The following is a 13,853-nucleotide window of genomic DNA, read 5'->3' as shown; positions in this document are numbered from 1 at the left end:
GCAGCTGCTTTTACCTCCTTTAGAAGTGCTCACCCGGCTGTGGAGAGTTCTGCATCCTGCTGAAATTACAGAAGGGCTGAGGATACAACTCCCAGCACTGGAAGCTGGCCAGCCCGCTGCCAGGAGCCTGCATGGAAAATGGCTCTGGCATTTGCTGGCCATCACTGGAACCTCCTTTTATTCTCAGCTTATCCTGAAGCTGCTCAGCAAGACCAACAGCCAGTGCAGAAGTGTGTGGTAGGGTAAGTGTTGTTATGCTGTTGTAGAGGTAGATGCATTCCTGAGAGCTAAAGGCAGTGCTCTTTCCCAGGAGACCCATGGCTGTTGCTGGCTCTGAGCTGATTGTAATCATAGACTCACAGAATGGTTTGGGTTGGAAAGGACCTTAAATAATCCACTTCCAAACCCCCTGCCACTGTGGATTTATTTGCTCCATTGCATCTAAAGCCTGGACTCATCTCTTGACTTCTGCTTTCCATACATGTACTGGGAAGAAGGCTCGACCAGCAAAGAGGATGTTCCCAGTTCATGCTTCCAAGCTCTGCCTTGTGTGACCCACCCTCCTTGGCTGCATGTAGCACAATTATATCTGACTTCACTTGAGGCAACTCTTGACCTTGGTTGGATTGGAGTTACCCAAATCCTGGCGTGTCTATTGTACTGGAGCTGGCATAGAGCATTAGAGCTGGCAGCCTGTGCCTCTTGGAAGGGTTGCCTTGCTTGCTGCTCACTGAGAATAGAAGTAAATGGTCTTGTAATGTGCATCTGGCAGCGTTTCAGTGTAATTGTTGTCTATTTGCTTTTGATCTGGTTCCTTTCAACTTTGCCCGGATTTGGAAAGTTGAGGGTTGGACTGGAATAATGAGGGAGAAATTGGTTGTGGTCTGAGGCTCTGGAAGCTGAAAGCAGCCCTTGGGGCTGAGGAGGTGGTGATGTTGTCGTTAGGTGGTGTGCAAGGAGGAAGGGTTAACCAGTGGGGAGCAGCTCTCACAAGAGAGTTAAAAGCTAAAGTAAGTGTTTTAGTTTCAGCTTGGTGCTATGAAAAGCCACCAGAGCTTTCTAGAGCCATTTGTGTATGAGGAGTGTGGCAAGAAGCTGCTGTTCTTCGAGCTCTTTCTCTATCACTTTCCCTCATCCTCCTGCTGTTTTACTGTCTGCAGTCCTGTTCTCTGCAGCAAAACTGAAGCCAATTAGCAGTGGAAGTGTAATAAATGCAGAGAAATTCAAATGAAGGTGGTATTTTTCACACTTCCTCTGATTGAAATGTGGAATGATGTGACCCGAGGGGAGTGAGGCACTCTTGAGAAGGGAAGCTGTGTGGAGACCTCAGAGCAGCTTCCAGTGTCTGAAGGGGGCCATAAGGATGCTGGAGAGGGGCTCTTCATCAGGGACTGTAGGGATAGGACAAGGGGTGATGGGTTCAAACTGAAACAGGGGGAGTTCAGGTTGGAGATGAGGCAAAAGCTGTTCCCTGTGAGGGTGCCCAGAGAAGCTGTGGCTGCCCCATCCCTGGCAGTGCTCAAGGCCAGGTTGGACACAGGGGCTTGGAGCAAGCTGCTCCAGTGGAAGGGGTCCCTGCCCATGGCAGGGGTTGGAGCTGGGTGAGCTTTAAGCTCCCTTCCAACACAAACCAGTCTGGGATTGTGCTGTGCCTTTCTGGGTACAGGTTACCGGGCTCAGTAAATGGAGTTTGCAAGGAATATTGTGCTCTGTTTAACTGAGACAATCAGACCGGGTGACACATAGAATCATAGAATAGTTAAGGTTGGAAAGGACCTTAAGATCATCCAGTTCCAACCCCCGTGCCATGGGCAGTTTGACAGGATAGTAGGACTTTGCACCCTCTTTTGAGTGGACGTGGATCATCAATTTTTGCTTCTCCAAAGGCAGGCGCTTACTGTAGGTCGCTGTGTGACAACTGCTGTGTGCACCCTGATGAAATCAATGCTTGTTTTCTCTGCAGTGCTGCTTTTACGAGCAGCAAAGTTGTCATGTTTTAATCTGCAGCCAGTGGGAGTTCAATAATGAAGTAATCAAATGGGTAGGTGTATTTGCAGACAAAAGAAGTTGAATGATTTTGCAGCGCTTCCGTGTGTGGTGTCATCAGGTGAAGTCTGCAGGAGTTAAAGGTAAGGGAGAGAAGGACACAAGGAAGGCCAGGTTGGACAGAGCCTTGGGTGAGATGGCTTAGTGTGAGATGTCCCTGCCCATGGCAGGGGGTTGGAACTGCATGATCTTAAGGTCCTTTCCAACCCTAACTATTCTATGATTCTATGTAATTTTCCCATGACTTTCCTATTGTGACAACTCTACAAATGTTGTAGGCATCCTCTTCCACCTGAAGGATTTGACTCCTGCTTCTGTTTTGGAGACCGTGGAATCCCAGACTGGTTTGGGTTGGAAGGGACCTTAAAGCTCATCCAGTTCCAGCCCCTGCCATGGGCAGGGACCCCTTCCACTGGAGCAGCTTGCTCCGAGCCCTGTCCAGCCTGGCCTTGAGCACTGCCAGTAGTGACTTTGTTCATCAGCCCAGCATCCGGACTAGAGGAGAAGCGCCTTGCTCAACACTTTGCTAATGAGACATGAGCAGTTGGTCTTGGGTACTGGTCCCACTTCAGCTGAAGAAGGAGAGCCTTAAATCTAGTGGATCTGCTGTTTCAAGGAAGTTGAATTGCTCTTTGTGCTGCTTAGCTCCTGTTTCCTTCTGCTGAGTGGTGTAAACAGAGGTACAGTGTCCTGCTGGCTTCCAGGCCTGGCAGGAGGAGCCCTGAGAAGGGAACTGCACCCCTTCCAATGAAAGAAAGAGTGAAAAGAGTGTTGTGCTTGCCCAGTTTTGATGATAACTGAGACTGCAAGAAACCCCCTCCTGTTTTTCTTTCTTCTTACTCTCTCTGTTGCATCCTTTTGCAACTTCTCTGGGGCTGCTATGAGTTAATTCTGTTCCTTAAAGCCGGTGGGGCTTCCTTGGCAAACATGCTCTGCTTCCTATGGCCAACTATGATGTGTAAAACTAAGGGGTTTGTATGCTAAGAGATTCTTTAGTTTAGAGCTCTGGTACTGACAGGCATGGGATCTGCATCTGGAGCTCCTGTGATCGTTTTGGCTCTAATGGAATGCTGTAGAGCTGTGTGCTAAGGGATGGGGAGGGCTGTCCTTTGAGCACAGCAGTGTTGTCTGGTTGTTTGCTCTTTTCCAATCTTTTCTTGGTAAAAAGAAATCCCAGTTTTAGTAAAAGCTTCAATGGGCCTTTAGGCTCTGGTGGTTGATTTGTGATCAGCTATAAGCGCCTGTTGCTGCAAGACTGGAGTTGTCAAATTAAACCTATTTAAACACTCAATTTTACCCAAACGCAGCTTTCTCGCTTGTTCCATTTGACATGATTTAAGTGCTAAATAACCCTTCCTAATAATTATGTACAACCATGTCCAATATATAACCCTGTATGTGTTGTTACCTGATGGTTTCTGGCAGCAGAATGGGATTCTCCAAAGGGCTCAGACTTTTAAAGTGGGAATTCTTTGGGGTGTGACTGGCTCTTTACAGTCTGTAACTGCAGCTTTTGGTGAAGTGGGACTTTAGAAGTCCTTAAGCATCAAAGAAATATGTGCTGTAATATAAGGTAACGGAGAACAAATGAAGTGCTTTTAGGTTGCGGCATCGACAGTGTTGTTGTGCAGCACTTCCTGGGTACATGAGGCTCTTTGGATGTATTTGGGTCTCTGGAGCCAGGTGCCTCCATCAGCTTTTCCTCTGTCTATCCAGGCCTAAAACCCTGAGATTTTGATGCGTTGCTATCATACGAAAAGCTTTCATCCTGAACAAGTCCAGCATCCTGGGAGTCCTGACATTGCTACCAGCAATGCCCACAGAATGAATTGTGGTTGGCTAGGGTTTGAGATTTGTTCTTCTGGCCTTTCTTAAAAGCCCTGCCATCAAACCATGGGTGCGAGATTGTTTCTAATGCTTCTTGCTCAAACCAGCTTTGTACTGTGACTTTGCTCCCAAAGTTGGGGAGCCTTTTAAGTACGGGCCTTTGGTGATTCAGTGGGGGATCTGTGCCTCTGGTTTCTGTCCAAGGCAACACTGCTGTTTATACTTCAGCTTTCTTCTTCATAATGGGAATTAATGGAGCAGTGTCTGGCAGGACAAGTAACCAGTGTAATTGCTTGGGTTTAGGGTGATGTTAAATGTGAGCTTTGCTTCCAGTAGTTCAAGGTTTTCCCCCTTGGATTCCTCTCAGTTCCCAGAAATAATCATTTAGGAAGAGTGGGAGCTAAGGACATGGGAAGGTGCTTGGTTGGTGGCTGCTGAGCGTCCTCCCTCTTCCGGAGGCAGGGGCAGGGTTGGAGGCAAGGACCAGGAGGTTTCTTTGCTAACAAACAGGAGGGTTTATGTCTTCCCCAGGTGGATTTGCAATAGTGTTTCTGGTGAGGACCAACAATGGGATGAAATGTGCCCTCAAGAGGATGTACGTCAACAACGAGTACGACCTGCAGGTCTGCAAAAGGGAGATCCAGATCATGGTAAGTCATCACCCAAACTGGGTGTGGGGTGCTGTCAGAGCCTGGTCACATTCTGCCCGTGGTCTGTGTAGCAGCTTGTCCCAAACAGTGTGTTTTCATAGCAGAATTGGCTTGCTTTTGGAAAGACCTAACTCCTGGAGTTAGCAGCTATGTGGGAAGCTCTTATTGACCTGTTTAAAATGGATGTGGTTTCAGTGGACAATAAAAACATGGAAGGTGAAAAAGGAGAGGGAATTTCAGGACAACGATGGGAGGAAAAACCTCCTGTGTCAACCCCATGACTTACTGGGAAAAGGAAGAGCTGAAGAGGTGAGCTGAGAAGGGATGTTAAACTTCAGTCTAACAATCCTCAGGTCAGGGCTAAAGTCTTCACCCTCTTAGACTTCATCAGAAAAGGCTGATGATGCTGGTGTACCATCTCTGAACTCCAATCAGTGCATGAATGAGAGACCTCCATCCTGAGATCAGTTTGTGTCATGATAGCTCCTGTCTTTGGGGTTGGGATGGTTATCTCTGTATTGATGAGGTTGATAGATTAAAACAGTGTTCGTGGGGTGGCTACTGCCTGGCCTCGTGAAACAGGGAGGTATTTATAATAAGCACTGAGATGTGTCTCTAGATTATTGGATACAAGGAGTTATAGCTATTTTTAATAGTTGTTTTAAACTTAGCATCTCTAAATAAAGAAGAAATTGAGATGATCCCCATAGATTTGCTTAGCCTTGTTTGGAGCCTGGTAAACATGGAAAGTGCCCCCTTTGAAGCTGTATTCAAAGATCCTGATGAGCACTTAGAGCAGCTGTGAGGTAGGGAATTGAATCGAAGATCCTGGTTCTGCTCATTTACAACACAAGGTGTAGATTTGGGGTAGAGGATCTTCAGAGCAGAAGCTCTTACCTGTAGCAGTTCTGGGGTTGTGTTTTGAAGTAGCTTTAAATCAGGTTAATACCTTTAAAGTTAACTTCTGAAGTTGGGCGATAGCGCAGTGGAGCTTGTGGGCATGGTTTGTTGTCACTGTGGCTGATGCTGTGTGGGAAAAGTTGAGATTAGATCTTACATCAAAGCCTTGAGCTGTGCTCACAAAGCTTCTTTACTTAGGTTTTGCTTGCTGCTGTCTCCTTCATGTGAGATGGGGAATGTGTGGCTAACCTGGAAGGCGAGGGTGAGGAGTATCCTTCTCACTTGGCAGGTCCGCTTGCTTCCATGCTGAATTCCATCAGAAGCACTTACCTTTGTCTTGAAGAAACCAGTATATAACTCAAAGGGAATATTTCCTTCTTTCCTAGCTTCTGTGCAATAAAGAATTACCTTAACTTTAACTCTACAGTGCTAGAGCAGAACATGGCCAGCAGAATCTTTCACTGGTGAACCTGAATGTGTGTGAAGGAGATATCCCAAAGAAATGACTTTTCCCTGCATGTGTCATGGATAAGTCATTGGTCTGAGAACTTGTGCTTTGATCCATTGAATTACTGAAGGTTCTTCTAAAACCAAAGTTAAGGTTTATTAACCTAATGGGGTTTTGGAGTATTTGAAGATCTAAGATACTGTTCACCAGCAGAGGAATGGAAGGCAGTGAGAACAGCAAGCCCAACATGTCCACATCCCCACCACAAACACCTTCCTTGTTCTCCTGGAGTGGGAAAGAGGAGCAGCTCCACATGGCTTGGCCTGAGCCATCTAAGGGAGCATGCGAAGATCCGGAGTGATCCTTGGATGAGTTAATTCAGCAGAGTGGCTCTCTGCTGTTTGCCTCAGATCATTCTGGAAGGAGAATAGGTAGTGACAGACCTCAGGTTTAAGTTGCATATGGTGGTTAATCTAGAGTTGTGCCTGTCCTGAAGAGCTGGGAAAGCTGGGCAGTGTAGAGGAGCCAGGTAGAAAGGTTGCTCACTCTACATGGCTGGCTTGGGCTTTGAATTTATCTGTCTTACAGCGGGATCTGTCTGGCCACAAGAACATTGTGGGATACATTGACTCCAGTATAAACTCCGTGAGCAGCGGGGACGTGTGGGAAGTGCTCATCCTGATGGACTTCTGCCGAGGTGAGTGGTGTTCCTTGGGGATTTGCCCCTTTTCAGTGCTTACAGGAAACTTGCACAGCGTCTTCCTGTAACAAAACCAAACCTCTTCCTAGGCCTGGCCCTTCCTTGGCTCCCAAGGAGCTGCTGTGCAAAGCAAAGCTAAAACCGGGGGTGGAGATGAGGCGATGTTGACTCTGCTGATGGGATTTGTAATGCCTTTGCCCCTGCCCAGGGTGGTCCTAGATCCTTTCTGTTGTGAAGGACAACCCTTAAATATATATAGTGCTATTTTCCATAGGCTGATCCACACAGGAAGTGGCTGTTACAAAGCTGCCAGGCTGTGGAATGAAATTCTCCTTCACTTTATATCAGATTGCAAGCTTTTTTCCACTTCAGCCTGACTTAGGATTGTTCTGGAAGAAGCACGAAACAGATAACATGAAGCCAAGAAGTATTCCTCTTACCTCTGACCTTTTTGCTTGGCTGTCTCTAGCCAGACAGGCTCTTCCAGGCTTTTCCAGATGTCCTAAAGCTTTGATCTGCTGTGGCTAGGATGTGGTGTTTGGAAAATAATGTGTTCCAATGCCTCTCACAGGAATAGTGTTAAGCAAAACCAGTGTTTGGCCAGGTGACTTCACAAATCTGTGGCTGCTTTTGGATGGTTGCAGCTGATGGAAATAGGCATCCGTGGCACCATGCACAAGCCAGGTGCATTGTAGCATGAACAACTAGATGCTAAAATGCCTTTAAGCGTGTCTGATAGAGCTTTGTGTTCTGCCATGACCTCTTTGCTGCTTCATTTTGATGCAGGAATCTTGATTAACTGCATTGTTTGCTGGTAAAAGGAAGAGCCTTATGTGGAGTTTTGCTGAAGAAATCATTACCTAAGCTCTCTGCAGGCCTAAACCTAAATATCACAAGGAGAGCTGTAAGAAACAGGCCTGGGCAATGCTGGTAAATCCTTACTCTGCTCCAGGTTGCAGAGCTCATGGTGGAGGAATGCACCCCTGCAGCTGCATCAGCCTCCCCTCTGTGCCACAGTGACCTAAAATGTGTGTTTCTAAGGTGCTCCCTTCCATCTGAAAGGTGGAGAGCTGTAAGGTGGTTGTTCCTTTTGTAGACAAGGCCCTCAGTGCCATGGGTTAGTGGTGCCCTTGGCAGTGCTGGAGAGTGGTTGGACTGGATGAGCTTAAAGGTCTTTTCCAGCCTGGTTGATTCCATGATTCTCACATGGTTTGCTTTTGCCAGATGCTCTGCTCAGCACACATCTGCCTCTGTCTCCAGCATTCAGACTGAAGCACAGGAATTGCTGTTGCATGCTGGTTTTTCCCTTTTGTGTCCAACAGCTTCCAAACCAAATCAGTGTCTTTGTGTGCAGAACTGCACTCGCTTGGAGTGGGAAATGTTCACAGCTGTAATGTTTATTAGGCTGAGCTTTCCCTTTGTCCCATGCAAATGACTTTTTTCTGGCACTTGTGATGTGAAATGATGCAGTTTTGCGTTGCCAAAGGTTCAGAAAGGAGATTTTTTTCCCCTGTGTATATAGGGTGCTTTGAGAGGGGAAGAATTGGACTGTTTTGGAAAGGCCTTGACAGCAACAAAACCTGAAAGCCGAGGCAAATTCAGGACTCATTCATGAAAACTTGCTTTGGTTTGTGAGGAGTTTCCCTTGTTCCAGATGGATTTTAAGTTTGCTTTGCCAATCTATGACTTTAGCCAAGCCTCTTGGTTGTGTATGGGGGATTTTAGTAGCTCACTTTCCCCCTCCTCTTGCTTGTATGTGGCAAACTACTCTTTGGACTGTGCGTGCCCCATATTCAGCCTTTATTTCTCTAGTCTGCCAAAAAGAAGTCTTATTTTGAAGAAGAAAGGAAAAGATGTGGCTTAGAATCACATCGGAGTGTTAACACAGCCAGGTGGCTGCGGGCCTTAGAAGCTAACTTGGTGCTCTTGTTTGAAGACAAGATGAGATGCAACACCCCCTGGCAGATATGCAGACCCCCCCTCGGTTTAGATGAGGAAATGAGAACAGCACAAGAGGAATAAGAAGCCTCTGGGGAAGGTTTGGTGTGAATTTGGTGTTTGAACTGACTGTACAGCCACAGTGTGGGGAGCAGACAAAGACAAGTGATGTCTGCTAGGGCTGGGGCTTAGACCAGGCCAGCCCTCGCTTTGCTTTGCTTTGCTTGCAGTTTTCCCTTGTTCCAGCCCCATCCCTGCTCTGACTCTTGGTGCTGTTTGTGCTCAGGGGGTCAGGTGGTGAACCTCATGAACCAGCGCCTGCAGACGGGCTTCACGGAGGCCGAGGTCCTGCAGATCTTCTGTGACACCTGCGAGGCCGTAGCCAGGTTGCACCAGTGTAAAACGCCCATAATCCACAGGGATTTGAAGGTGAGTTGTGGGTTCCACTGGTACAGCAGGGGGTGGGCATCCTCCTCCACGTGTCTGTCTGCTGCCTACGCCACGGCAGACAGGCTTGGAACGCTGGTGCTGTGCTTCTGTTGTTAGCAGTGAGGAAAAACAGGCATAAATATCTCTCTGTATTGGAAGATAAAAACAGAGATGAGCCTCTCATTGCTCCTTACCATATGTTTGCCATCTAGAGATCTCCTTAAAGCACACAAATGTTGGTGAATAGTTCTGGTTTGCACAGATGAAAGTAGTGGATGAATTATTCAGGGGGACTTTCTACCACCTGAAACAGAAATGGTGATAGAAGGTAGGGAGCAAAAAGCAGGCTGTAAATTTGTTCCCTGGACCCGCATTAAAAGGATCCCTCCAGAGATGTTGGCCGTGGGGCAGGAGGCGTCAGAAGCTTTTGAAAGTGGCCTCTAACTCTCTGTTGACCATGAAAGTGCATTGTAAAGCTCTTGTGTGCTTAGCTGGGCACAGAGGGGATTGCTTTGGAAAAATCCCATGCCTATCATCAAACAAACGGAAAGATGTTCCCTTTCTTCTCAAGCTGCTCATAAAATGCCTGAATAACACATTCAGCCACGGAGGAGGCTCCTGTGTGCATTTGAAATTCAGATGTGCTTTGTAGGTCAGGCTCTGCTTTCCGAGCCCTCAGCAGATGTTTGCTTTGTGCTGTTGGTTATAGGAGCCAAAGACCCCACATGTGCCAACGAGAGCCAGGTATTGCAGGGGGGGTGGGGAAATCCTCAGGAGTTGGTGTGATTTAACATGTTTCATGAGGCTTAGGAACAGGGACCTGTTCAGATGATATTAACCCTGCTGTTACCTTCTGCTGTTCATAAGGAACAAACTCATTGTGTGGCACGTGAATGAATTCTGAGACATCTGTGGTGGGTTAATGAGTTGATCTTGAGTGCTGCTTTCTACACTGAGCTGCAATTGAAAGGGGCTGTTATGGTCTAGTGTCCAGCCCACTGCTGTGTGCTGAGATCAGTAAAGCCTCTGCAAGGCTTGGCTCTTGGTAAGCTGTGCCCAAGGAATGAGAGTTGGCTTTTCTCTGTTTTGTGGCACGTTTCCCACTTGACTGTTGTGTTATTTCTGTTGGGATGGCCTCTGCAGCTCCTGTCACGATTGGGAATCCAAGTGCTAACACAGAATGAATGGTTTAGATATGTTTTCACTTTGAGTTCAAACTCAAACACCAAGAAGGAACTGTAATTCCAAGAGAGACATTAGGGCCAGCAAAGCTTTGTACAAGTCCCGAGTGTAAGGAAGGGCATCATCAGGTAGGTATTTTGGTGGGTGAACACAACCCTGTTGAAGAGTGAAGTTGTTGACTTTGGGGACTGGGGGATTTTTTTGCCTTCCAGCTCTTTGATGTTGCTCTAATGCTGGAGGTTCCTGCTCAGAAAGCTCTGCCAGCAGAAAGAATGGTGTGAATAATCTCTAAGCCCTTTCAGTGCAGCTGGATTAGCTTCAGTGGCCTGTAGCTGTGATTCTGAATTAACCCAACAGGCTTTGCCTGAAGCAGAACAACCTCTTGTTGGCCCAGTCTCCAGCTGGTGGTATGTAACCAGCAGCTGGGGACAACACCTTTGAGCAGCCTGCCTATAAGCAAACATGGACAACTCACTGCAGATAACGGCCATGAAAAATACACTGTGTGATCCTAGGGTGTTTGTTAAGGTTTTCTTTCCTGATCATAGAACCCTAGACTGGTTTGGGTTGGAAGGGACTTTAAAGCTCATCCAGCTCCAACCCCTGCCACGGGCAGGGACTCCTTCCACTGGAGCAGCTTGCTCCAAGCCCCTGTGTCCAACCTTGAACACTGCCAGGGATGGGGCAGCCACAGCTTCTCTGGGCACCCTGTGCCAGCGCCTCAGCACCCTCACAGGGAAGAGCTTCTGCCTCAGAGCTCATCTCAGTCTCCCCTCTGGCAGGTTAAAGCCATTCCCCTTGGCCTGTCCCTTACAGGCCCTTGTCAGAAGGCAGTGATGATGGCTGCCCCTGAGGAGCTGTGTCAGCCTGTGCCTGTGTGCTTAGAGCTGCATGATGTGCAGTACAGGGGGTGATGCTTGTTCCCATGTGCTTTGACTGCCACAGAACCAGGTGTATATTGATGCTGCTTTTTCCCTAGAAATGAAGAAGCCCCTCATATGCTGCCTCTGTGCTAGTTAGGACCCCTAGAGAAGCCCTGTAAGCCTACAGGCTTGCTTTGTGTGGTTACCTTTGCTTGTCCTTTTGGGTATTTTCCTTGCCCTCAGGGTTCACAGGCTATTGCTGCTGCAGAGCCTTCCCTGGAGTAAGAATTCCTGTTTCTTTACAATAGTGGAGAACAAATGGCCAGATCTTCTTCTGGCTGTGTGTTAATATTACCCTGGCTGTGCAGCCTCAGCTTTGAAGCTGGAATCTGTTAAGAGAAACTGTGACTGTCAGGCCCCAGAGAAGGGGGGTTAGCGAAGTGGGGGGAGCACAAAATCTATCTGTCCCTGCTCATAACTATTTACTCAGCTCCTCTCTACCTGGTGGCAGTTGTTGGCATAACTTGGTTTATATTTAACCTTTCCAGTCTCACACCCTGTACCTCACGGTGTTAAAAGCACCAGCTTCAAGCCAGCTTTGATTTCTACAGCTCTTGTGGAGCTTTCCACAGTGAGACATCTCCCACTTTACCTGGGCTGCTTCTAGTCTGATCCCATCTTGTTCCAGGAGTGGCTTGTGGATGAGTGCCTGATTGTCTTGTAGTAGTCACCCAGCAGGATACACCAAAATACTCTATCAAAATACTCCATCAGTCAACCCAGAGGATGCTGTTGATCAAAACAGCTTTTTCTTTCCCTTTCTCTGCTTTCTGAAGTAAGAAACTTGTGCTCTCCTGTTAAGGATTTAGTTTCTTCTGCTTTCATTGCAGCAGCAGCGTTTCCCAGTGTTGCTCTTCTCTGTGGTGTGATAAGAGAGTCACGCTGTGCTGCTCTTATCTCGCTGCCTTCCATCACCCTGCTTTGTAATGCCAAGTCTTGCCCTGATGCCACCAACCAGCTTCTGCCTGGAATGTGTTTGCCTGGATCTGTGTGCAGAGTGTGATATGTAAAATTCTTGAGTCCTCGATTGGTAAACCCTTGTATTGACCATGTTAAGCGTATGGCTGTGCCAAAATCAGGCAGTGCTCTTAGATGTCACGTTGCATTCGTTTCTTGGCCATGAAGTAGTAAATAAGCTTTCGGAAGCAAATAGTGGATGGTGTCACAGGAGAAAGGGATGTTGAAACGTCTCTTTAGAGACTGGAAGGTACAGGAGGGCAAGCTGAGAGTGTACCTGGGTCGTGCATCCCACCCACATCACCATGTGAGCTTAGGAGCACTGGCCTTAGAAGCCATTGCTCTCATGAGAAGATAAGTGTTGATTTTGCTAATTAAAGGCAGCTTTATTCTTTATCCCTCACCAGTGTGTGTCTGTACAGTCTTATAGGACCCCAGTCTGGTTTGGGTTGTAGGAACCTCAAAGTTCATCCAGCTCCAACCCCTGCCACGGGCAGGGACCCCCTTCCACTGGAGCAGCTTGCTCCAAGCCCCTGTGTCCAACCTGGCCTTGAACACTGCCAGGGATGGGGCAGCCACAGCTTCTCTGGGCACCCTGTGCCAGCGCCTCAGCACCCTCACAGGAAGAGCTTCTGCCTTATCTCCAACCTGAACTTGCCCTGTTTCAGTTTGAACCCATCAACCCTTGTCCTATCCCTCCAGTCCCTGATGAGGAGTCCCTCTCCAGCATCCTTGTAGCCCCCTTCAGACACTGGAAGCTGCTCCGAGTTCTTTGCGCATCTTTTCTTCTCCAGCTGAACAACCCCAAGAGTTTTCTTACGACTTCAGCAAAGGAAATCATTTGTGTCATAGAGTAAAGGCAGAAGCTGCACACTCATAGTTTCCCTTAAAGGTGTTTTTTGGAGGCATGAAAATCTGACATTGGGCACATCAAAGACTGCAGCTGGAGTTGCAAGCGTTGAGCAGTGCTGGCAAGTGACTGAGGAGTCACCTCAGACTTCTCAGCCAGATAAAGTGGAAGGGCTCTTCTGGAAGTGTTTGCAGGGAATAGGGAATAACACTGTCAGTGTTGATCTGGGGAGAACATCTGTGCGTGGTGCTTTATCCAAAGCAGATGGGTGCTGGAGGGGGAAGCGGTGTTGTTTAACCCTTGGTTTCAAGCCAGCCTTTCCCCCCTCAGCTGTTCTGCTTTGGCTGCATTTTCTGGTGCTTAAAATGCTGACTCCTTCTTTTTCTTTCCTTCTTGTAAAGATCAGCCTTGTTGGGGAGCTCTGCTTCCAAAGGCTTTTGTTAGTCCACAGTTCTGGGGTGGGTTTGGGGAGATGGCTGAGCAATGTGTTTGATCTCATGGCTGTATCTGAGCATTTGACATTGATTGAAGAGAAATACGTTCAAACCTGGGTGTATTCCCTTGAGAGAGCATCTTGGTCATGCCACTGTGCAGGTGAGGAGCTGGAATACAGGCGTGCTCTGCCAAAGCAAAGACTGAACCTAGGTTTTTCCACATCTTAGGTCAGTGTTGAACCATTCAGACAGCTTTCCTAGGTGGGTGCAAGCTGGACTTCAGTTGCTGTGTGATTAAGTGCGAGTATTTAGGGGAAAGGCAGTGACTGCTGGCTTGATTTCCTGACTTCCAGCTCTCCCAGGTGTTGCTTTCAGCATGTGTTTCAGTTGTCTCATTCCAAACACTACTTCAAAGAAGGGGCTCATCTCTTCAGCAGCACATGGTGGTTTTAGCAGAGGCAAGGTAATGTGCTTGTGAAAGGAGAAGGGAGAGGTGGCAGAGGGAAGACAGTTCCTAGGTACAACTATGCTTCCATGATTTGACTTCTATTTCAGGAGATGTGACAGAG

At 47.7% G+C, this 13,853-nt stretch overlaps 1 protein-coding gene across 7 annotated transcripts in view; it reads left to right on the top strand.

The window, feature by feature from the left end:
- AAK1 (AP2 associated kinase 1) overlaps nucleotides 1-13,853 on the top strand; it is a 73,275-nt gene that overhangs the window by 18,986 nt on the left and 40,436 nt on the right. For all 7 annotated transcript variants that reach the window (XM_061478980.1, XM_061478979.1, XM_061478982.1 and 4 more), the window contains exons 2-4: nucleotides 4,405-4,523; nucleotides 6,460-6,568; nucleotides 8,796-8,938. In XM_061478980.1, coding sequence (XP_061334964.1) covers nucleotides 4,405-4,523; nucleotides 6,460-6,568; nucleotides 8,796-8,938 — 371 coding nt within the window. The remainder of the gene's footprint in view (nucleotides 1-4,404; nucleotides 4,524-6,459; nucleotides 6,569-8,795; nucleotides 8,939-13,853) is intronic.

Source organism: Pezoporus flaviventris, unplaced genomic scaffold (assembly GCF_033815535.1).
Source record: "Pezoporus flaviventris isolate CSIRO_AGI_PZ_B2104156 unplaced genomic scaffold, CSIRO_AGI_Pfla_v1 ptg000138l, whole genome shotgun sequence".
Lineage (NCBI taxonomy): Eukaryota > Metazoa > Chordata > Aves > Psittaciformes > Psittacidae > Pezoporus > Pezoporus flaviventris.
The sequence above is the reverse complement of the archived record's forward strand: the minus strand, read 5'-3'. Positions and strand labels throughout refer to the sequence as shown.